Consider the following 24,885-nt stretch of genomic DNA (forward strand, 5'->3'; position numbering starts at 1 on the left):
AAGGAATATTTTGAGATTCCATGTTTAGGCTGTGCAGAGTCAGACTATGACTAATTGCATCATTTGCAGATGCTGCAACTTTTGTTTTTATATAAAAATGTACTTTTTCTATGGAATTTGATTATTGAATGGATTATTAATGGATTTATGCATTACAGATTTATTTATTTAGTAAAATATGATGCGATCTGTACTGTAAATTCAAGACCTGCTTTGCGAGACTAGTGGCTGATTGATTTCGAGTTTGGCCACAACAGAGTGAATTCCCAAACTTTTGTTTTTATTTCCAGATGTGGAAATCAGTAAACCACACCTTTTGCCTGAAGACCGGGCTGAGGTGACGCCGAAAGGCAGGGCCTCCACCCCCAAGCCCCGCCTTCTTCCTGTGACATTTACACCAATCAAACGGGAGCCCAAACTGTCATCAACAGTCACGCCGACTTTGGACAGTGAAACAGACGCGCCCACTCAGAAAGCTCGAACGACTACAATCGCTCAGAAATCTCGAACAACCACGCCCACTCCGGACAGTCAAACAACCACAGCCACTCTGAAAGGTCAAACAACTACACCCACTCCAGAAGGTCGAACAACCACGACCACTCAGAAAGCTCGAACAACCACGGCCGCCCAGAAAGCTCGAAAAACCACGATCGCTCACAAAGCTCGAAAAACCACCGCCACTCAAAAAGCGCCAACAACCACGACCACTCAGAAAGGTCGAAAATCCACGACCACTCTTCAAGGTGAAACATCAACGCCCACTCCAGGCAGTCAAACGGCCTCAACCACTCAGAAAGCTCCGACAACCACGACCACTCAGAAGCCTAGAACAACCACGCCCAGTCCGGATGGTCGAACAGCCATGCCTAATCTGGATGGTATACAAGCCGCACCCACACTAAACTCTATAATATTGACACCCAGGGAGAATGGTGTCTTTGGCTACTCTAAATGGTAGAATAGCCAAAGTTCAAATTAAATTGAATAATACCATGCTGTTGTCCTAAAACACATCACTGTGAATTGTTTGACACCCATTGCTTGAATGCTATGCCTTGTTGAAGAGGCACCACATGCTGTCCAGTCCACGGTGTTTTGTATCTTGCTAATCCACATTGTTGGTCGATAATCTACTAACCGAGAGTGAGATTTGACTGAATTCTCTCTGTGTCGCAGACCGCCGGTTTGACCCCACGGTAAATGACACCTCCAAGTTCAGCTCACTCCCTTCCTCTCCTACAGACTTCATGGGGAAAAGCCGCTTCGTTGGTAAAGATGCTCCTTCCAAGACCACCAGGACTAGAACAGGGCCCTCTGCATGCATATTGCACTCTACAGTAGAGTTGCTTAGTCTTTAGTTGATAACTAATTTATGGGGAAACCTACTTTTTATGTACATTTGTGTACATTTGACTGGTTGTGGAGGGGGGTGGTCTTATTGTTGTTTGCGGAACAGGGTAGATGTCTTTTGGTGGGGGTGGGGGTGGGGTGGGGGGGCAATAGCAGCAATATAAAAGATTTTTTAAAATAATGGCCTTCCACTTCAGGCAAACTGGTGACCATAAAACACCATCACCGCTCTGTCTTTCCCATCTTCCCCCCCCCCCCCCCCCCCACTCTCTCAGCCCCTCATGTGGTCTATAAGACCGATAAGGGGCCCGAGGTGCCCTGCTCCATCACTGAGTCCCTCAACTACTTCCCCGAGGAAGAGGGTGGAGACCTGAACGTGACGTCCCCCCCCAGGGCCCCCCCCTCCAACGTGACGGTGGTGACTGTAGAGGGATGCCCCTCCTTCATCATCCTGGACTGGAAGAAGGGTGACAACGAGACCACAGGTGGACGGCTAAAACCCGGCGCTGATGCTATTGGCTGAGAGACACACTGGCTATGTTCACACTGCGGCTATAAATACGGTTTTCACCCGCCACCGGATTGCTCCGTGCGGTTACGTTCACACAGATTTTGGTGGTGAAACTGAGCGACGACCGCAATTGTATCGACTACCACATTTGAGTGCGGTTGCTGTGACATTACATTACGTGGCATTTAGCAGACGCTCTTTTCCAGAGCGACGTACAATGAAGTGCAAATCAAACACAAGTATGAGTGCTAACAGGACCTGAGAGGACAGTGCAGTTCCGAGTCCTAGTGTCAACATACAGATAATCAGAACCCTTGGAGAGTACAATCAACTGTTAGTCTGAGCAGTGCGTGCTAGGAACGCACTGGAAAACTGGTTGGTTAAAAGCACTTTCAGAAGAATGAACAATGTAAGACGTCTCTGTCGGTGGCGGTTTGACATGCAGAAACTTGTTTGACACGCAGATTCACGTCTATTTATTTTTGAAATACTTCAAATTACTATCTCAAATTAATTCTTTCTAAACATACCATGGAAGTTACCATATGCGCCGTACTAAACACTGTTATGGTTACAGACAATATTTACAGCTATCCCAAGGTCTGATGAGGAGGCTACTGTAATGTACAAGGTTTTATAGGAAACCTTTACCATTTAATGGACATCGACACAAACATTTTGTGACATTAAAGTGATGTCAACAATATGGTGAGAGCTTTTCATCCAGCAATGGCAGGCAAGCATTGTGATGTGACCGATTAAGGGACATTTTTTTTTGTTTGTTTTTTGCTCTGTACTCCCAACAAATTAAACAATTAAACGGATACACGATGTGGTTAAAGTGCAGACTTCCAGCTTTAATTTGAAGGCTTTAACAAAAGTCATCGTATTCAATATTTTGTTGAAAATCGTCTGCTATAATCTATGACTGTCTGAAGTCTGATACCAGGCCGGTACCGTCCTTCAGTCTGCTCTTCAGCAAGTGAAATACATGCTCAATTGGACTGGGGTCAGGTAATTGATTTGGCTAGTCAACAACATTCTACTTTTTGCCCCCCCCCCCCCCCCCAAAAAAAACTCCTTGGCTGCTTTGGATCGTTGTCCTGCTGCACGATGAAGCATTTTCCAATCACTTTTGATGCGTTGATGGATCTGATCAGACAAGACGTTACGGTGCACTTCGGTATTCATCCTGCTGCTGCCATCAGCAGTGACATCATCAATTAACACGGGTGAGCCGCAGTGCCTGCACCGTGAGGTGATACGCTTTGGATCGCGATCATGCTATTTTCGCCACACTTTCCTCTCTCCGTCACTCTGGTGCAGGTTGATCTCCGTCTCATCTGTCCATAAGACTTTGTTCCAGAGCTCTACAAGTTTTTTTTTTTATTTTTTTTTTTACTGTATGTTTTCGCCAACTGTAACCTGGCCATTCCATTATTGAGGCTTGCCAGGGGTTTGCATCTTGTGGTGAGCCCTCTGAGGCAATGCTTGGGTAGTTTTCTCTGACACATCGCTGACACGTCTCGGCTTACATCCTGGAGAGTGTCCTTGATCTGTTGAACAGTTACAAAGGGAGGTTTTTTTTCTCCCTATTTGAAGGATTCTCCTGTCATCCACTACACTGCTCATCCGTTGTCTACCAGGTCATTTGCCATTGGTGAGCTCACCAATGTCTTCTTGCACCAATGAACCAAACAGTTGATTTTTCGGCTATGTCTCTGATTGATTTATTCAGTGTTAAGATGGCCTTTTTTTCCTGCTAAACCTTTTGCGAGCTCTTTTATGCATGAACTAATGATGAAACTTAATTCACCTGTCCAAGAAACATTTGAGCAGCCAATTAGCCAGGGAATTTTTCCTTGCCACTGTTGCCCTTGGCGTACTCTTGGGGACCGGTTTCTCTGTAAAGCTGCTTTGTGACAAAGGCCCTTTGTTTGAAGCGCTCTACAAATAAAAATTGATTGATTGATAAAACCACTACAATTCTTACAATGTTCACTGAATATGGATTTAATTAAAGCTAAAAGTCTGAACTTTAACATCATAGTCATTGTTTAATCTCAAATTCAATTTGCTGGAGTACAGAGTGAAAACAACAAAAATGTATCACTGTTCAAATACTTATAGACTGCACTGTATTCCTCCTTTTCTAATACCTGAGTCTATACCCAAAGTCCCACAATACCACAAAGAGAAGGCTGACAATAAAAAGGTTTACATAAAAGATCATGAAAAGTGTACAAATATTTTCACTTCTGTTTTCATTGTGACTATGATAAAGAGATTACAACTGTAAACCATAAATATGAAACAAATATTAACTGTGAGTTTGTATGTGAAAGTGTTCTTTAGTGATGTTACTTTAGCTAAATCCTGCTGAATAAATTAATTATTTTATTCAGCCGAGGGTTTAAAAAAATATTTTAAAACCCTCCTTTTTGACTCTTTACTAAAGTCTCTCCGCATGTCTGGTTCTTTTGACAGAATACGAGGTCACAGCAAGAGCAATAGGTCCGAATGGCGATAAGGTCTCGGTCGTGAACACCAACCAGACGCACACTGCTGTTGAGAATCTTAAACCAAACAGCAGGTACCCACACACGTCGCTGTGCATACCCACAAACCTCACAGAGGTACCCACACACACATCACTGTGCAGAACCTCAAACCTCCTAGAGGTACCCACACACACGTCACTGTGCAGAGCCTCAAACCTCACAGAGGTACCCACACACACGTCACTGTGCAGAACCTCAAACCTCACAGAGGTACCCACACACACGTCACTGTGCAGAACCTCAAACCTCACAGAGGTACCCACACACACGTCACTGTGCAGAACCTCTAACCTCCCAGAGGTACCCACACACACGTCACTGTGCAGAACCTCAAACCTCACAGAGGTACCCACACACACGTCACTGTGCAGAACCTCAAACCTCACAGAGGTACCCACACACACATCACTGTGAGTACCATCTGAATAGATTGTTCCAAAGACATTAATCTTGTTCATTCCTGAACAGTGGCTGTGATGTGCAGTTAGTCGCACAGGTTAACATCAAACCAGTTGAACACCATGCTGAAAAAAACAGCTCGAGCGAGGTTTTGAAACCGCTGGTAGCTGGTTATTTCAAGCTGGTCAGACAAGCACACAGGACACAGTTTCAGTGTGTTTTCAGTGTTAATTAAACACTAACAGAGTCCAGTAGAGGCCAGGGGGTAGTCGGCGCAAAATGTACTCTGACAGAGTTTAGCAATGAACATGTTACAGTGCACTGTAAACCTTGATTCTCCCAATTCGACTTTCCTATTGAAAACAATCTATTTAAAATCTTTGAAATATTTCTCATGGGCCATCATAACGTCTGATCGTCTCACATGGAAGAGTCATTAAGCAGGGTCCTCTCATACCCACAAGGGTGTCTGGAGGATAAAATTATCCAGTGCCAGACACAGACACGAAAAATGTGAATTTTCCCCATTATTTTCCCATCTTACCTTCACCACCGGCCAATGCGAATGCCATGTGTCTCTGTCGGACTTTTTGCGCTTGAATGTGTCTGTAGTTTGGTGTCCAAATGAGAGTTTTTCTCTGTGAAAAATGTCTTCTCTAACCAGAGGTCTAAAAGGAAATATTTACTCTGGGAATTTGCCAATTTTTTTTCTCCACTTTAAATATACTCTCACTGGTTTAAGTAGCATTAAATACAATCACAATCCTGGACTGAAATCTTTAATCTTAGTATTGGACGTCCTGTGGTGTTAGTAACAAGACTTGAAATTAATTTCTCTCTTGCGCCGAAATGTGCAATCATATCACATGGTATTTCCATCCTTCCATTCCATCGTAAATTTATACAGTAACAGGTTACCTATAAAACTGATATTAATTCACACTATTCAGTATCAGAGTTGATGGCTAGTTGCATAAATTTAAAACAGGACAATACAAAAGACAGAAATGAATATTCCGTAAAACAATTTGCAGCAACTGGTCATTGAGAGAACGGGAGCCTATTGTTTTTCGGGAATATTGTAAGAATATACTTTTTACATTTCAATATTTAACATATTTTAATGATGAATTATCGGTTGTCTTCCACAGTTATGAGTTCAAGGTGAAACCTCTGAATGAGCTCGGTGAGGGGCCATCTTCAGATCCCGTGCCTTTCAGCACGGAGTCTGGTACGTCCCCCTGGTCACGCGCTGCCCGATTACGTAATGACTTCACATCCTGTTTTTCCCCGCGACGGCACCGGATTTCTGACCCTTTTCACACATCTGGACGATCCTGGGAAGATATGGATCTTCCCGGTATATTAGTCATAGCTTATTTTAATGTCATAGTCACAGGTTCTCGTTGCAGTGTATACGCAGTCCTGAGGGGCATCTGGTCACTCTACACTGACCACTCTACCTCAGGCTGTTTACTGACACATGCTTGCAATGCCCTGCGTGAAGCAGTGTTAAGTCCGAGAAACAGGTGAATAAAATGACTGAGTGGTGGAGGAATGCCTCTCTTTTGGCCACGTCTGTTTTTATCATCTCTGCCAGTGACCCTGCCAGTGGTGAGTCTAATAAAAGTGTTGCTAGCCTCATGCTTATAGAGGTCATCAACGTAAAAGTCAAGGCTCACACGGATCAAAGACCACCATCTGCGGTTTTCTGGCAGAAGGGAAAATTAGAATTAAATAAATGCTGAAATAAGTTATTTAACAATGTTGAACAATTTGTTTTTTTCATCCTAAAATGTTATGGCATGTGAATTGGTGAACCAGAACAATCTGAGCCAAACCCAAGAGTATGATTTCAGTGAATTTCTGTCAATTATCTGTCATTCAGAGTGAAGTTTATTTTGAGGCTCATACACATCTGTCTTATATTTCTGCTTCACCCAAGTAGGATTTCCATTCCAGCTGCCAGTAATCTTATAACTGGCCATTTGTTTGCTCATGTATGTGTGTGTGGATGTGTGTGTGCTAGATGTGTGTCTGTGTGTGTGTGTGTGTGTGTGTGTCTGCTGGATGTATGTGTGTGTATGCATGTGTGTGCTGTACGTGTGAGTGTGTGAGTGTGTTTGTGTGTGTGGGTGCTGTGTGTGTGTGTGTGTCTGCTGGATGTATGTGTGTGTGTGCATGTGTGTGCTGTACGTGTGAGTGTGTTTGTGTGTGTATGTGTAAGAGAGTGTGGTGTGTGTGTGTGTGTGTCTACTGGGTGTATATGTGTTTGTGTGTGCATGGGTGTGCTGTACGTTTGAGTGTGTTTGTGTGTGTGTGTTTGAGAGAGTGTGTGAGTGTGCATGTGTGTGTGAATGTGTGTTTATGCCAGTGTGGTGTTTGTGTGTCTGGTGTGATTTTGAGTGTGTGTGTTTGTGTGTGTACACGTACATGTGTGTGTGAACACATGGTTTCTGGTAATATGTCAGCACCCAAGGCTTAGTCAACATATATTATGTTTTATTGAACGTGCGTCTCTTGTTTTTTTTCCTCATATGCAAGAAATTTTCACCACTAAGAATGACAATACATTTATTTCAAAATAATGATTATGCCAACTGCATAGGGTGTCACATTTTTGTAACGTTCCCTTTCCCCCTTCCTGTCTCACCTGTAGCGGACCCACGCGTGAGCGAACATGTCTCAGGTAAGCAAGCCGCCTTTCTCCCACTCCCCAACTGAGCATTCCCAAATTCCTTACCTCCGAAAGAGGAATAACACACAGTTGTGGAGACACTCCGCAGACTACCCTCCCCTATTCCATGAGCTCACTGCTGTGTCTGTCACCCAGCCAGGGCCAATATTTACACAAGGACTCAAAACGAGCGGTGCACTCTCCCTCTGAGTTTTCTCTCGCTGTCCGTGACAGTCTCTGTGCTGCTTTACTCTGTGAAATGTGACGCTGTCCAGGATACAGGATAAATCTCGTTTTGTACAAACTCTGCGTCAAGACCCTGCTACCTGGTCACAGCAGAGATGGAGTTTCTCTGCTCTGTCACCTGTGTGTTCTTGCAGGTTCTACACATGGGGGAGATCGGGGTCTGTTGTGACAAGGGGTCCATTGTTACCCCAATGTTTTTTGGGCAATTAGCCTGCTAGATACCCACTTGTCCTCAGCAACAGACCAGTTTCAACTTTATGCTGAGAAAACATTGCGTAACAGTTCACCCCGTGTCACAACAGACCCCAATTTCCCCTTAGTATCAGCCTCGATTGATGTGGAACGGGTGTGTCCTCAGTCCCTGTACTATGTTATCTTAGCATATGTCCAATAAATAAAATAAAAATGCGGTTTTATTGGTGAAATGGATGCAGAATAGGATGCATGTGATGAATATGAAGAATCATGTATTTTGAGACATTTATGATGAAAAAGCTATCTTTTTTGGAAAGCTGAAAAATACATAAGACTATAGTCTTAAGTCCAAAAACTGAGAAACTGGTCCAAAAAATAAAAATGAGGTTTTATTGGTGAAATGGATGCAGAATAGGATGCATATGATGAATATGAAGAAATAAATCAAAACCTATGGATTTTGAGAAATTTATGATGAAAAAAATATCTTTTTTGGAAAGCTGAAAAATACATAAGACTATAGTCTTAAGTCCAAAAACTGATAAAATGGTCTAAAAGATAAAAATGAGGTTTTATTGGTGAAATGGATGCAGAACAGGATGCATATGATTACAAAGAAATCAATTGGCAATCATGTATTTTGAGACATTTATGATAAAAAACTATCTTTTTTGGAAAGCTGAAAAATATATAAGACTATAGTCTTAAGTCCAAAAACTGATAAAATGGTCTAAAAGATAAAAATGAGGTTTTATTGGTGAAACGGATGCAGAATAGGGTACATATGATGAATATGAAGAAATAAATCAAAACCTATGAATTTTGAGAAATTTATGATGGAAAAACTATCTTTTTTGGAAAGCTGAAAAATAGATAAGACTATAGTCTTAAGTCCAAAAACTGATAAAATGGTCAAAAAAAAAAAAAGAGGTTTTATTGGTGAAATGGATGCAGAATAGGATGCATGTGATGAATATGAAGAATCATGTATTTTGAGACATTTATGATGAAAAAGCTATCTTTTTTGGAAAGCTGAAAAATACATAAGACTATAGTCTTAAGTCCAAAAACTGAGAAACTGGTCCAAAAAATAAAAATGAGGTTTTATTGGTGAAATGGATGCAGAATAGGATGCATATGATGAATATGAAGAAATAAATCAAAACCTATGGATTTTGAGAAATTTATGATGAAAAAAATATCTTTTTTGGAAAGCTGAAAAATACATAAGACTATAGTCTTAAGTCCAAAAACTGATAAAATGGTCTAAAAGATAAAAATGAGGTTTTATTGGTGAAATGGATGCAGAACAGGATGCATATGATTACAAAGAAATCAATTGGCAATCATGTATTTTGAGACATTTATGATAAAAAACTATCTTTTTTGGAAAGCTGAAAAATACATAAGACTATAGTCTTAAGTCCAAAAACTGATAAAATGGTCCAAAAGATAAAAATGAGGTTTTATTGGTGAAATGGATGCAGAATAGGATGCATATGATGATTACAAAGAAATCAATTGGCAATCATGTATTTTGAGACATTTATGATGAAAAAACTATCTTTTTTGGAAAGCTGAAAAATATATAAGACTATAGTCTTAAGTCCAAAAACTGATAAAATGGTCTAAAAGATAAAAATGAGGTTTTATTGGTGAAACGGATGCAGAATAGGGCACATATGATGAATATGAAGAAATAAATCAAAACCTATGAATTTTGAGAAATTTATGATGGAAAAACTATCTTTTTTGGAAAGCTGAAAAATAGATAAGACTATAGTCTTAAGTCCAAAAACTGATAAAATGGTCCAAAAGATAAAAATGAGGTTTTATTGGTGAAATGGATGCAGAATAGGGTGCATATGATGATTAAGAAGAAATCAATTGACAAGCATGTATTTTGAGACATTTATGATGAAAAAACTATCTTTTTTGGAAAGCTGAAAAATACATAAGACTATAGTCTTAAGTCCAAAAACAGATAAAATGGTCAAAAAAATTAAAATGAGGTTTTATTGGTGAAATGGATGCAGAATAGGGTGCATATGATGATTACGAAGAAATCAATTGACAATCATGTATTTTGAGACATTTATGATGAAAAAACTATCTTTTTTGGAAAGCTGAAAAATACATAAGACTATAGTCTTAAGTCCAAAAACTGATAAAATGGTCTAAAAGATAAAAATGAGGTTTTATTGGTGAAATGGATGCAGAATAGGATGCATATGAGGATTACGAAGAAATCAATTGACAATCATGTATTTTGAGACATTTATGATAAAAAACTATCTTTTTTGGAAAGCTGAAAAATATATAAGACTATAGTCTTAAGTCCAAAAACTGAGAAACTGGTCCAAAAAATAAAAATGAGGTTTTATTGGTGAAATGGATGCAGAATAGGATGCATATGATGATTACAAATAAATCAATTGGCAATCATGTATTTTGAGACATTTATGATGAAAAAACTATCTTTTTTGGAAAGCTGAAAAATATATAAGACTATAGTCTTAAGTCCAAAAACTGATAAAATGGTCTAAAAGATAAAAATGAGGTTTTATTGGTGAAACGGATGCAGAATAGGGTACATATGATGAATATGAAGAAATAAATCAAAACCTATGAATTTTGAGAAATTTATGATGGAAAAACTATCTTTTTTGGAAAGCTGAAAAATAGATAAGACTATAGTCTTAAGTCCAAAAACTGATAAAATGGTCAAAAAAATAAAAATGAGATTTTATTGGTGAAATGGATGCAGAATAGGGTGCATATGATGATTACAAAGAAATCAATTGACAAGCATGTATTTTGAGACATTTATGATGAAAAAACTATCTTTTTTGGAAAGCTGAAAAATATATAAGACTATAGTCTTAAGTCCAAAAACTGATAAAATGGTCAAAAAAATAAAAATGAGATTTTATTGGTGAAATGGATGCAGAATAGGGTGCATATGAGGATTACGAAGAAATCAATTGACAATCATGTATTTTGAGACATTTATGGTGAAAAAACAATCTTTTTTGGAAAGCTGAAAAATATATAAGACTATAGTCTTAAGTCCAAAAACTGATAAAATGGTCTAAAAGATAAAAATGAGGTTTTATTGGTGAAACGGATGCAGAATAGGGCACATATGATGAATATGAAGAAATAAATCAAAACCTATGAATTTTGAGAAATTTATGATGGAAAAACTATCTTTTTTGGAAAGCTGAAAAATAGATAAGACTATAGTCTTAAGTCCAAAAACTGATAAAATGGTCCAAAAAATAAAAATGAGGTTTTATTGGTGAAGTGGATGCAGAATAGGATGCATATGATGACTAAGAAGAAAGCAATTGACAAGCATGTATTTTGAGACATTTATGATGAAAAAACTATCTTTTTTGTAAAGCTGAAAAATACATAAGACTAGAGTCTTAAGTCCAAAAACTGATAAAATGGTCCAAAAGATAAAAATGAGGTTTTATTGGTGAAATGGATGCAGAATAGGATGCATATGATGATTACAAAGAAATCAATTGGCAATCATGTATTTTGAGACATTTATGATAAAAAACTATCTTTTTTGGAAAGCTGAAAAATATATAAGACTATAGTCTAAAGTCCAAAAACTGAGAAACTGGTCCAAAAAAAAAAAATGAGGTTTTATTGGTGAAATGGATGCAGAATAGGATGCATATGAGGATTACGAAGAAATCAATTGACAATCATGTATTTTGAGACATTTATGGTGAAAAAACAATCTTTTTTGGAAAGCTGAGAAATATATAAGACTATAGTCTTGAGTCCAAAAACTGATAAAATGGTCCAAAAAATAAAAATGAGGTTTTATTGGTGAAGTGGATGCAGAATAGTGTGCATATGATGAATATGAAGAAATAAATCAAAACCTATGAATTTTGAGAAATTTATGATGGAAAAACGATCTTTTTTGGAAAGCTGAAAAATATATAAGACTATAGTCTTAAGTCCAAAAACTGATAAAATGGTCTAAAAGATAAAAATGAGGTTTTATTGGTGAAATGGATGCAGAATAGGATGCATATGAGGATTACGAAGAAATCAATTGACAATCATGTATTTTGAGACATTTATGGTGAAAAAACAATCTTTTTTGGAAAGCTGAAAAATATATAAGACTATAGTCTTAAGTCCAAAAACTGATAAAATGGTCCAAAAGATAAAAATGAGGTTTTATTGGTGAAATGGATGCAGAATAGGGTGCATATGATGAATATGAAGAAATAAATCAAAACCTATGAATTTTGAGAAATTTATGATGGAAAAACGATCTTTTTTGGAAAGCTGAAAAATTTATAAGACTATAGTCTTAAGTCCAAAAACTGATAAAATGGTCCAAAAGATAAAAATGAGGTTTTATTGGTGAAATGGATGCAGAATAGGATGCATATGATGATTACAAAGAAATCAATTGGCAATCATGTATTTTGAGACATTTATGATAAAAAACTATCTTTTTTGGAAAGCTGAAAAATATATAAGACTATAGTCTTCAGTCCAAAAACTGAGAAACTGGTCCAAAAAATAAAAATGAGGTTTTATTGGTGAAATGGATGCAGAATAGGATGCATATGAGGATTACGAAGAAATCAATTGACAATCATGTATTTTGAGACATTTATGATAAAAAACTATCTTTTTTGGAAAGCTGAAAAATATATAAGACTATAGTCTTAAGTCCAAAAACTGAGAAACTGGTCCAAAAAAAAAAAAGAGGTTTTATTGGTGAAATGGATGCAGAATAGGATGCATATGAGGATTACGAAGAAATCAATTGACAATCATGTATTTTGAGACATTTATGGTGAAAAAACAATCTTTTTTGGAAAGCTGAGAAATATATAAGACTATAGTCTTGAGTCCAAAAACTGATAAAATGGTCCAAAAAATAAAAATGAGGTTTTATTGGTGAAATGGATGCAGAATAGGGTGCATATGATGAATATGAAGAAATAAATCAAAACCTATGAATTTTGAGAAATTTATGATGGAAAAACGATCTTTTTTGGAAAGCTGAAAAATAGATAAGACTATAGTCTTAAGTCCAAAAACTGATAAAATGGTCCAAAAGATAAAAATGAGGTTTTATTGGTGAAATGGATGCAGAATAGGATGCATATGATGATTACAAAGAAATCAATTGGCAATCATGTATTTTGAGACATTTATGATAAAAAACTATCTTTTTTGGAAAGCTGAAAAATATATAAGACTATAGTCTTAAGTCCAAAAACTGATAAAATGGTCCAAAAGATAAAAATGAGGTTTTATTGGTGAAATGGATGCAGAATAGGATGCATATGATGATTACAAAGAAATCAATTGGCAATCATGTATTTTGAGACATTTATGATAAAAAACAATCTTTTTTGGAAAGCTGAAAAATATATAAGACTATAGTCTTAAGTCCAAAAACTGAGAAACTGGTCCAAAAAATAAAAATGAGGTTTTATTGGTGAAATGGATGCAGAATAGGATGCATATGAGGATTACGAAGAAATCAATTGACAATCATGTATTTTGAGACATTTATGATAAAAAACTATCTTTTTTGGAAAGCTGAAAAATATATAAGACTATAGTCTTAAGTCCAAAAACTGAGAAACTGGTCCAAAAAAAAAAAATGAGGTTTTATTGGTGAAATGGATGCAGAATAGGATGCATATGAGGATTACGAAGAAATCAATTGACAATCATGTATTTTGAGACATTTATGGTGAAAAAACAATCTTTTTTGGAAAGCTGAGAAATATATAAGACTATAGTCTTGAGTCCAAAAACTGATAAAATGGTCCAAAAAATAAAAATGAGGTTTTATTGGTGAAATGGATGCAGAATAGGGTGCATATGATGAATATGAAGAAATAAATCAAAACCTATGAATTTTGAGAAATTTATGATGGAAAAACGATCTTTTTTGGAAAGCTGAAAAATATATAAGACTATAGTCTTAAGTCCAAAAACTGATAAAATGGTCCAAAAGATAAAAATGAGGTTTTATTGGTGAAATGGATGCAGAATAGGATGCATATTAGGATTACGAAGAAATCAATTGACAATCATGTATTTTGAGACATTTATGGTGAAAAAACAATCTTTTTTGGAAAGCTGAGAAATATATAAGACTATAGTCTTGAGTCCAAAAACTGATAAAATGGTCCAAAAAATAAGAATGAGGTTTTATTGGTGAAGTGGATGCAGAATAGGATGCATATGATGACTAAGAAGAAAGCAATTGACAAGCATGTATTTTGAGACATTTATGATGAAAAAACTATCTTTTTTGGAAAGCTGAAAAATACATAAGACTAGAGTCTTAATTCCAAAAACTGATAAAATGGTCCAAAAGATAAAAATGAGGTTTTATTGGTGAAATGGATGCAGAATAGGATGCATATGATGATTACAAAGAAATCAATTGGCAATCATGTATTTTGAGACATTTATGATAAAAAACTATCTTTTTTGGAAAGCTGAAAAATATATAAGACTATAGTCTTAAGTCCAAAAACTGAGAAACTGGTCCAAAAAATAAAAATGAGGTTTTATTGGTGAAATGGATGCAGAACAGGATGCATATGAGGATTACGAAGAAATAAATCAAAACCTATGTATTTTGAGACATTTATGATGAAAAAACTATCTTTTTTGGAAAGCTGAAAAATACAGAAGACTATAGTCTTAAGTCCAAAAACTGATAAAATGGTCCAAAAGATAAAAATGAGGTTTTATTGGTGAAATGGATGCAGAATAGGGTGCATATGATGATTAAGAAGAAATCAATTGACAAGCATGTATTTTGAGACATTTATGATGAAAAAACTATCTTTTTTGGAAAGCTGAAAAATACATATGACTATAGTCTTAAGTCCAAAAACTGATAAAATGGTCAAAAAAATTAAAATGAGGTTTTATTGGTGAAATGGATGCAGAATAGGGTGCATATGATGATTACGAAGAAATCAATTGACAATCATGTATTTTGAGACATTTATGATAAAAAACTATCTTTTTTGGAAAGCTGAAAAATATATAAGACTATAGTCTTAAGTCCAAAAACTGATAAAATGGTCTAAAAGATAAAAATGAGGTTTTATTGGTGAAATGGATGCAGAATAGGATGCATATGAGGATTACGAAGAAATCAATTGACAATCATGTATTTTGAGACATTTATGGTGAAAAAACAATCTTTTTTGGAAAGCTGAAAAATATATAAGACTATAGTCTTAAGTCCAAAAACTGAGAAACTGGTCCAAAAAAAAAAAATGAGGTTTTATTGGTGAAATGGATGCAGAATAGGATGCATATGATGATTACAAAGAAATCAATTGGCAATCATGTATTTTGAGACATTTATGATAAAAAACTATCTTTTTTGGAAAGCTGAAAAATATATAAGACTATAGTCTTAAGTCCAAAAACTGAGAAACTGGTCCAAAAAATAAAAATGAGGTTTTATTGGTGAAATGGATGCAGAATAGGATGCATATGAGGATTACGAAGAAATCAATTGACAATCATGTATTTTGAGACATTTATGATAAAAAACTATCTTTTTTGGAAAGCTGAAAAATATATAAGACTATAGTCTTAAGTCCAAAAACTGAGAAACTGGTCCAAAAAAAAGAAAATGAGGTTTTATTGGTGAAATGGATGCAGAATAGGATGCATATGAGGATTACGAAGAAATCAATTGGCAATCATGTATTTTGAGACATTTATGATGAAAAAACTATCTTTTTTGGAAAGCTGAAAAATACATAAGACTATAGTCTTAAGTCCAAAAACTGATAAAATGGTCAAAAAAATTAAAATGAGGTTTTATTGGTGAAATGGATGCAGAATAGGGTGCATATGATGATTACGAAGAAATCAATTGGCAATCATGTATTTTGAGACATTTATGATAAAAAACTATCTTTTTTGGAAAGCTGAAAAATATATAAGACTATAGTCTTAAGTCCAAAAACTGATAAAATGGTCTAAAAGATAAAAATGAGGTTTTATTGGTGAAATGGATGCAGAATAGGGTGCATATGATGAATATGAAGAAATAAATCAAAACCTATGTATTTTGAGACATTTATGATAAAAACTATCTTTTTTGGAAAGCTGAAAAATATATAAGACTATAGTCTTAAGTCCAAAAACTGAGAAACTGGTCCAAAAAAAAATAAATGAGGTTTTATTGGTGAAATGGATGCAGAATAGGATGCATATGAGGATTGCGAAGAAATCAATTGACAATCATGTATTTTGAGACATTTATGGTGAAAAAACTATCTTTTTTGGAAAGCTGAAAAATACATAAGACTTAAGTCTTAAGTCGAAAAACTGAGAAGCTGGTCCAAAAAATAAAAATGAGGTTTTATTGGTGAAATGGATGCAGAATAGGATGCATATGAGGATTACGAAGAAATCAATTGACAATCATGTATTTTGAGACATTTATGGTGAAAAAACAATCTTTTTTGGAAAGCTGAAAAATATATAAGACTATAGTCTTAAGTCCAAAAACTGATAAAATGGTCTAAAAGATAAAAATGAGGTTTTATTGGTGAAATGGATGCAGAATAGGGTGCATATGATGATTACGAAGAAATCAATTGGCAATCATGTATTTTGAGACATTTATGATAAAAAACTATCTTTTTTGGAAAGCTGAAAAATATATAAGACTATAGTCTTAAGTCCAAAAACTGATAAAATGGTCTAAAAGATAAAAATGAGGTTTTATTGGTGAAATGGATGCAGAATAGGGTGCATATGATGAATATGAAGAAATAAATCAAAACCTATGTATTTTGAGACATTTATGATAAAAACTATCTTTTTTGGAAAGCTGAAAAATATATAAGACTATAGTCTTAAGTCCAAAAACTGAGAAACTGGTCCAAAAAAAAATAAATGAGGTTTTATTGGTGAAATGGATGCAGAATAGGATGCATATGAGGATTGCGAAGAAATCAATTGACAATCATGTATTTTGAGACATTTATGGTGAAAAAACTATCTTTTTTGGAAAGCTGAAAAATACATAAGACTTAAGTCTTAAGTCGAAAAACTGAGAAGCTGGTCCAAAAAATAAAAATGAGGTTTTATTGGTGAAATGGATGCAGAATAGGATGCATATGAGGATTACGAAGAAATCAATTGACAATCATGTATTTTGAGACATTTATGGTGAAAAAACAATCTTTTTTGGAAAGCTGAAAAATATATAAGACTATAGTCTTAAGTCCAAAAACTGATAAAATGGTCTAAAAGATAAAAATGAGGTTTTATTGGTGAAATGGATGCAGAATATGATGCATATGATGATTACGAAGAAATCAATTGACAATCATGTATTTTGAGACATTTATGATGAAAAAGCTATCTTTTTTGGAAAGCTGAAAAATACATAAGACTATAGTCTTAAGTCCAAAAACTGAGAAACTGGTCCAAAAAATAAAAATGAGGTTTTATTGGTGAAATGGATGCAGAAGTGGATGCATCTGATGAATAGGAAGAAATAAATCAAAACCTATGTATTTTGAGACATTTATGATGAAAAAGCTATCTTTTTTGGAAAGCGGAAAAATACATGACTATAGTCTTAAGTCCAAAAACTGATAAAATGGTCCAAAAGATAAAAATGAGGTTTTATTGGTGAAATGAATGCAGAAGTGGATGCATATGATGATTACGAAGAAATCAATTCACAGTCATGTATTTTGATACATTTATGATGAAAAAACTATCTTTTTTGGAAAGCTGAAAAATATATAAGACTATAGTCTTAAGTCCAAAAACTGAGAAACTGGTCCAAAAAATAAAAATGAGGTTTTATTGGTGAAATGGATGCATAATAGGATGTATATGATGATTACGAAGAAATCAATTGACAGTCATGTATTTTGAGACATTTATGGTGAAAAAACTATCTTTTTTGGAAAGCTGGAAAATACATAAGTCTTATGTACAAAAACTGATAAAATGGTCTAAAAGATAAAAATGAGGTTTTATTGGTGAAATGGATGCAGAAGAGGATGCGTGTGATGAATATGAAGAAATAAATCAAAACCTATGTATTTTGAGACATTTATGATGAAAAAGCTATCTTTTTTGGAAAGCTGAAAAATACATAAGACTATAGTCTTAAGTCCAAAAACTGAGATACTGGTCCAAAAAATAAAAATGAGGTTTTATTGGTGAAATGGATGCAGAATATGATGCATATGATGATTACGAAGAAATCAATTGACAATCATGTATTTTGAGACATTTATGGTGAAAAAACTATCTTTTTTGGAAAGCTGGAAAATACATTAGTCTTATGTACAAAAACTGAGAAAATGGTCAAAAAATAAAAATGAGGTTTTATTGGTGAAATGGATGCAGAAGAGGATGCATGTGATGATTACGAATAAATAAATTGGCAATCATGTATTTTGAGACATTTATGATGGAAAAACCTATTTTTTTTAAAGCTGAAACATACATGACTATGGTCTGAAATGTTCAAAGATTTCTTGAAACAGATGACTAAACAGTTATACAGAATATACAATCAATATGAAGAAATAAATTGAAACCCATGCATATTGTGACATATATCATGAAATTAAGTAAAACTATATCTTCACTAAATATTGATAACATTTTTATTTAATTAGAAAACCACCAAAAATAAAATAAAATAAAAATATGTAAATGTAAATAAAAGTTTTACCATTTACATTTAAACCAACCACAGTGAAATTAATTAATACATTTTTAGTAGAAATCTTCTTTTTTCAGATACTGTAGTAAGAGAAAATGAATGAAAGTGTAGACATTTATGGGTTTTTTTTTTGGTTTTTTAAAATTTTTTATTCCATGGTGAAATTACTCATTGAAAATGTCTTTGAATTCATGATGAAAACTTTTTTTTTTTTTTTTACTGCTAAATGGCATCTGCAAGACTGCAGTATTGTCCACCCCAGTTCATTGCCTCTTTCCCCCAGGCAAGGCTGCCATATGGACACAGTTCCCCTTCAATGCAGACGAATACTCTGAGTGCCACGGCAGACAGTTTGTGAAGAGGACGTGGTATCGCAAGTTTGTTGGAATCCAGCTCTGCAACTCTTTGAGATATAAGATCTACCTGAGTGACTCCCTCAAAGGTGAGTTGTGTGTCGGGCCATCATCTTGCTTGCCTGCTTCGACACTGTGGGTTCGGGAGAAAGAGCATCAGAAAGAGCGCTGTCTGTGCTTGTCCTCAGGTGTGTGTGTGTGTCTTCCCCTCTCCTCTCTCTGTAGGGAAGTTTTATAATATTGGAGACCAGACGGGTCGTGGGGAGGACCACTGCCAATTTGTGGACTCCTTCCTGGACGGCAGGACAGGCAGCTACCACCCAACAGATCAGCTCCCTCCAAAGACAGGTACTCTTCCAGTCACCTCATTACACACACACACACACACACCACAATCTTATATGCACGCATTTACCTAAGAATTCACACACACACCCACGCGTGAGCACACGCAGCAGCTTTTGAAGATGTAGAAAATGGCAGCGCGCCTAACGGTTGTGCTCCTGGGTCCGGTGTGCTGCAGGGTACTACAGGGCGATGCGCCAGGAGCCGGTCAGTTTCGGGGACATCGGCGGAAACACTCACATCACGTACGTGCCCTGGTACGAGTGTGGAACACCCATACCGGGAAAATGGTAGGCCCCATCCCCGGGGCTGTCCATGTTGGTGCCTGTGAGAAATCTCTCCCTTGGTGGACAGCAGTAACCAGAGCCTTGAGGTCCTGAAGAATGAAGAGTAAAGGGGGGTTGGGGGGTCTACTGTACGACGTCTGGTTCTAGAGAGAACTGCATCGCAGTCTCCCAGCACAAGGAGGGGGGGTGGGGGGGTGGGGGGGGACTACATTGTACATTGTACTTCGTTGTACAGCAGGGCTGCCCAACCCTTTTCCTGGAGGTCTACCATCCTACAGGATTTCACTTCAAGCCTTACAAAGTTCAGTTTTCATTGCGCTGATAAGGTTGCGTTGATTCGTTGATAAGTGCCCAATTGGGGTTGAAATGAAAACCAATGGGACTGTAGATCTCCAGGAACTGGATTGGGCCGCTCTGTTGTACAGTATACAGACCTATGTACTAATTGCTCTTTTGTGTGCATTTGTAAGACATATTCACATTGAATTATTTATCAAATGAAAAACTCAAAATGTATAAAAAACAAAAGCAAAGACTAATATTTTTTAATGAGTTAATATACTGGGAAGCTGGCTCCCTGAAACTATTTTATTATCTTGTAAGAGAAAATCAGGTTGTAATTAAATATTTCTTAACGTTCACCAGTGGAATGAAAGATGGAAAAATAGTACAGCAATACTTCAATCAAATGTCTTCTCAACAAGGTGATGGTCGTCAGACCAGGAAGACTCAGAATGTATAACATGAAACAGTCATAAAGCAATGCTATGATCATCATAAAATAAACAAAGGATACATGAGCGTTATTAGACTCAGTGCAGCTCACATACCACCTGGGGCTTTCCAGCCTTGTAGTATGGCTGTAAAAACTGATCGTTTGATCCGTCTCAGAACATTCCCGCAAGGATCAGATTGAAGCAGATGTTCCCCGGGTCAACCGGTGGTCTTGCGGTTCTCATGGCCTTCGTCTTGTCTTATGGGCGCGCGCTCTACAAACGTGCCGTTCACTTTACCGTTACCCTGCCAGCCTATCTCAGAGCAGCGTTCTGCCATCTGGGCATCGTGTTGGTGAAGTGGAGAGGATGGATGCATAATGTTTAGCAGGTGCTCTCCGAACACGAATGGAGAATGGTGCAGGCACAGACTGGGCCTGGGCAAGCAGCTGGGTATTGTCAATTGGCATTTAAACGAATATGAGTCCTGTAACTTGTACGGTTAATCTACTCTGTCCAATTGCTACGGTCTAAATGTTCCAGAGGCAATTTGCACTGCCAGTAGGCATTCGTATGATGTTTGTACCACCATTCCTGTGTCTCCAGCCACATTATGCATTATCATTTTATGTATTATCATAGGAAATAATGAAAATATTCTTTGTAATTTGTAAAGAAGTATGCTTGTGACATTTGCAGCTAAGCATTTTTATAAAAATCATTGTGTAAGGAATAAAAAATAAAAAATCTTTTTTTTAGTTTTTTTTTTAGTTGTACTATCATTCCAGTCTCAATTTTAAGTAATATTTTGTTTCTTTAAAATAAAGTTTTTTGATTTCATACTTTTTCTTGTCTTGATCTTTTTCTACCCACTTCATTCACTGTAAAATTTCACTCAGCGATCTTGGTAAACTAAGGGTAGATGCACCATATGTTATTAATATTGATATTAATAATTTCCATAGTCCTCCATTTGATGATAATGACTACTTTTTTTCTCCAGAACAAAATGTCACCTAACAATGAGCTCATAATATAAAACAAGATGTTCTTCTGGTAATATGCCACTAGAAACAAGACCACAATGAATGATTAAAAATATTCTACAGTAAAGAACCTGAAAACAATGAAAAACAATGATCTACGCCATCTGAAAAGTGGTTGAGCACATTCAACTAAACACAAAAAAATGCAGTTTTGAATGTGTCATGTTCGTTATGAAGGTGGTTAAGTTCTGAGTTTAATTGGGCAATAATTGTCAATTAATTGTAAGGACAATAACCTGCCATTTTCCTCAGGTTTCCAGCTATACTTGCCATCTGTCTGTATATCAGACAGCTTGCTTCACCATAACAGCAACACTTAACTAAAAACGAATGCAAAACGATGCGTTTTCACTTGACTTTAGAACAGGGGCAAGCAGTACTCTCCAGACTCAGAGCATGAAGCTTCACCTGGACGTTTTTTTGTTTTTTTACTTTTGGGATGGAGGAAAGGCAAGCACCTGCAGGTGGGCTGAGATTTCTCCAAAAGTTCAGCAACATTACCTATTCAGGTGCCAAACTATTTAGGGCTTCAAAAACCAAGTATAAGAATTTTACATTCGATTCTAAATCTCATTTACAGGCATGCCTGAGCCCTGAACACACACCATAACAAAGAAAAGAAAAAAGAAAAACAACAAATACAAAACATTTATAAACAACAAATTATCAATAGTGAAATCATTTAACTCAGCACTTAACTGATCAATTAAAGCAGTTAATTTCACAGCTAACTCACCTCACCTGGTTTCTTGGGTCTGAACCGGTTGCTGTACTAAGACGAAAACAAAAACCAGATCTCCAGGACCCTGCATTAGATCATTCCTTCTCACTGCAAAACTCGTCTTCCATTCAGTTGAATTGAGATACATGGGAGTGGATCTGAATGACCTCACTGAGAAAATCAGACATCATCAGATGGAATGCGATCTGACTTTTTGTCTTAAAAGGAGTCCCCCAGGGCTCAATGTTCGGACCGGTCTTCATGAATCATTACGTAATTGACATTGGCTTATATGTTAATAAATTGATCTGTGTGTAGACAACACTGTCATTTATGTCCCTCAACAATAAGCCTGGCAAGCTTCAATTTTCTATTTGTTCTACCATTTAGAACTCACCATTAGACTTAAAAATGAATGCATACAAGTGCATGCTTTCTTCTAGGGATTGGACTAAAAAATGCCAGACATACAAGCATTTATCCTCAGTGGCCCTTAAAAAAAGTGAAAGATATATGTGTGGTATTGTGTGCCATCTATGTGTGGTCTTACGTAAATCCTACGATATTTATCAAATGTGATTCACATAAGACCACACATAGACATGCACTTGTAAATCGCTTTGGATTAAAAGCGTCTGCCAAATGACAAAAATTTTAATTCAATGTAAATGTAGACGGCACATAATACCACACATAGATCTTTTACTTCTCCTTTTTTTCCTTTTCATTTAAAAAATAAAATCAATCCGGACTGTGAGTGCCAGTACTAGTCTATATTGTAGTGTACAGTCAGTGAGCACTTTATTAGGTATTTATTAGACATATTAAGTCTTCTGCTACTGTAGCCTATCCACTAAGAGGTTTGATGCTTTGTGTGTTCAGAGATGTTCTCTGCATACCACTGTTGTGATGTGTGGTTATATCAGCAAACTCTCGAGACTGTTGTGGATGAAAATCCCAGGAGATCAGCAGTTTCTGAGATATTCAAACCGCCCTGTCTGGCACCAACAATCATTCCACAGTCAAAGTCACTTAGATTTTTTTTTTGCTCCTTCTGCAGGTGAACATTAACTGAAGCTCCTGACCTGTATCTGCATAACCGTATGCATTGCACTGCTGCCCAATTGGCTGATTAGATAATTGTGTGAAATAAGTAGGTGTACAGGCAGTGTTCCTTCTAATGTGCTCAGTGAGTGTATATGCATGCATCACTGAGTAATTATAAATCATACAGGCCAGGCAGCCAATGCAAAGGGGCAGGTAGTGGGGTAATAATTATGACCTCTCTTCCTTGGTCTGGTCAATAGTCTCGCAGAAGTTAGTTCGTATCATGACCTAGATAAAGGGGTCTGTTTTCTCTGTCAAATAGCATTTAAAACATTTGTGCACAGCACCTGAGAGATCAACCCAGAGGCTCTGGAGCGAAACTCCAGAACAGATCTACATCTACACACATTACAGTCGATAGGCAGATGCCTTCATCCAGGGCACCATGAAGAAGAGGAGAACATCAGGGCTCGTCTCAGGAGTATAAAAGTGCAACATCGCAAAGAAGGCACGGACGCTTATTTATAACCAATAAATGTAATCTCAACCTAACAAAACAATATTTTTTTTTATTACAATGAAAGTAAATAGCACTAGAAAGAAAGTGTATCTTTACACAGCTACTGTATACATATATCCCTAAAGAAAGCAAGAAAGAAATAAAATAAACTAAAGGGAATGGTGTAATCTCAAGAGGTAGGTTCAGTGAAAGGCCATTTATCTTTTCCATGCTATGGTTTGCACATAAGGTGTAGGTTATCCATTAAACTGTCAGCCTACATTAATTGTGTTTAGAAACCATTTTCTCTAAAGAAATTCTGCTTAACAATGGAACACTTGATACTTGTTCAAAAATTATTTGGCAAATATATGTGCAAATTAGGCTGCTCCTATTCAGAATTGCAGTCCTTAATGCAGTGGGGAATCTGCCTGTCAGCATGAAGCAGATAACAATATTTACAACACTGTCTGACAGCGTCTAAAACCATATTTTTAAAATATAGTGGGATGGGACTCAATGAATAAGTACAGGGTGTAAGTTCCAAAACAATTTTCCTGAACATTTCAAAGTGAATCAGCGCAAAAGAATTCATTGCGGCCTCACATGGCTAATTTGGGAAACCCAAAACCTTTTTGCACCCCTCTGCATTATGTTCAGTTTGACTGTTGGCTATTTTTTCTTGAAAAAAACAAAAAAAAACTCATAAAATGATATAAGTGCCAAAGCTGGATTTAGTAACATATCAATGGTGGAGAACAGCTCTCTGGGGTCATCTTTATTATGACCAGTTACTTTAGAGAAGTGAGACTTGCTAGCACTCTTTATTGCTGTATTATAACTGCCAAGTCCTTCATAAAAAGACATGAGAAAGAATTTACTATTTTGTCTTTCTCCGTTTGCATTCATGAAGGTCTGAAACCTTCTCAAAAACCGTTTTATTACAATGTCTCACACGTTTGGGTTCATTGGCCATATTAACCTTACATAAATTAAACTGCAACAGCTATCACATTGATAGCTAGCCCCTAGTAATTGATTTTAGTCTAGAGAGTCTAAAAGATTAATAAAACCCTTTGAATCTCCGGCTTAAGAGGAGCTTCTACAAACGCAAGGAGAACGGAGCGATGCTCAGGAGGTTGATTGATTGTCACAAGGGGCACATTGATACAATCGTTCAGAAGTAAT

At 36.3% G+C, this 24,885-nt stretch overlaps 1 protein-coding gene across 2 annotated transcripts in view; it reads left to right on the forward strand.

Moving 5' to 3' along the window:
- Positions 1–19,839, forward strand: part of LOC133116564 (target of Nesh-SH3-like) — a 40,230-nt gene extending 20,391 nt beyond the window's left edge. For both annotated transcript variants that reach the window (XM_061226262.1, XM_061226263.1), the window contains 9 exons: positions 291–881; positions 1,180–1,272; positions 1,629–1,838; positions 4,352–4,457; positions 5,976–6,055; positions 7,484–7,513; positions 18,970–19,128; positions 19,265–19,387; positions 19,563–19,839. In XM_061226262.1, coding sequence (XP_061082246.1) covers positions 291–881; positions 1,180–1,272; positions 1,629–1,838; positions 4,352–4,457; positions 5,976–6,055; positions 7,484–7,513; positions 18,970–19,128; positions 19,265–19,387; positions 19,563–19,678 — 1,508 coding nt within the window. In that variant the 3' untranslated portion in view covers positions 19,679–19,839. The remainder of the gene's footprint in view (positions 1–290; positions 882–1,179; positions 1,273–1,628; positions 1,839–4,351; positions 4,458–5,975; positions 6,056–7,483; positions 7,514–18,969; positions 19,129–19,264; positions 19,388–19,562) is intronic.
- The last annotated feature ends 5,046 nt before the right edge of the window (positions 19,840–24,885 follow it).

This window comes from Conger conger, chromosome 17 (assembly GCF_963514075.1).
Source record: "Conger conger chromosome 17, fConCon1.1, whole genome shotgun sequence".
NCBI lineage: Eukaryota > Metazoa > Chordata > Actinopteri > Anguilliformes > Congridae > Conger > Conger conger.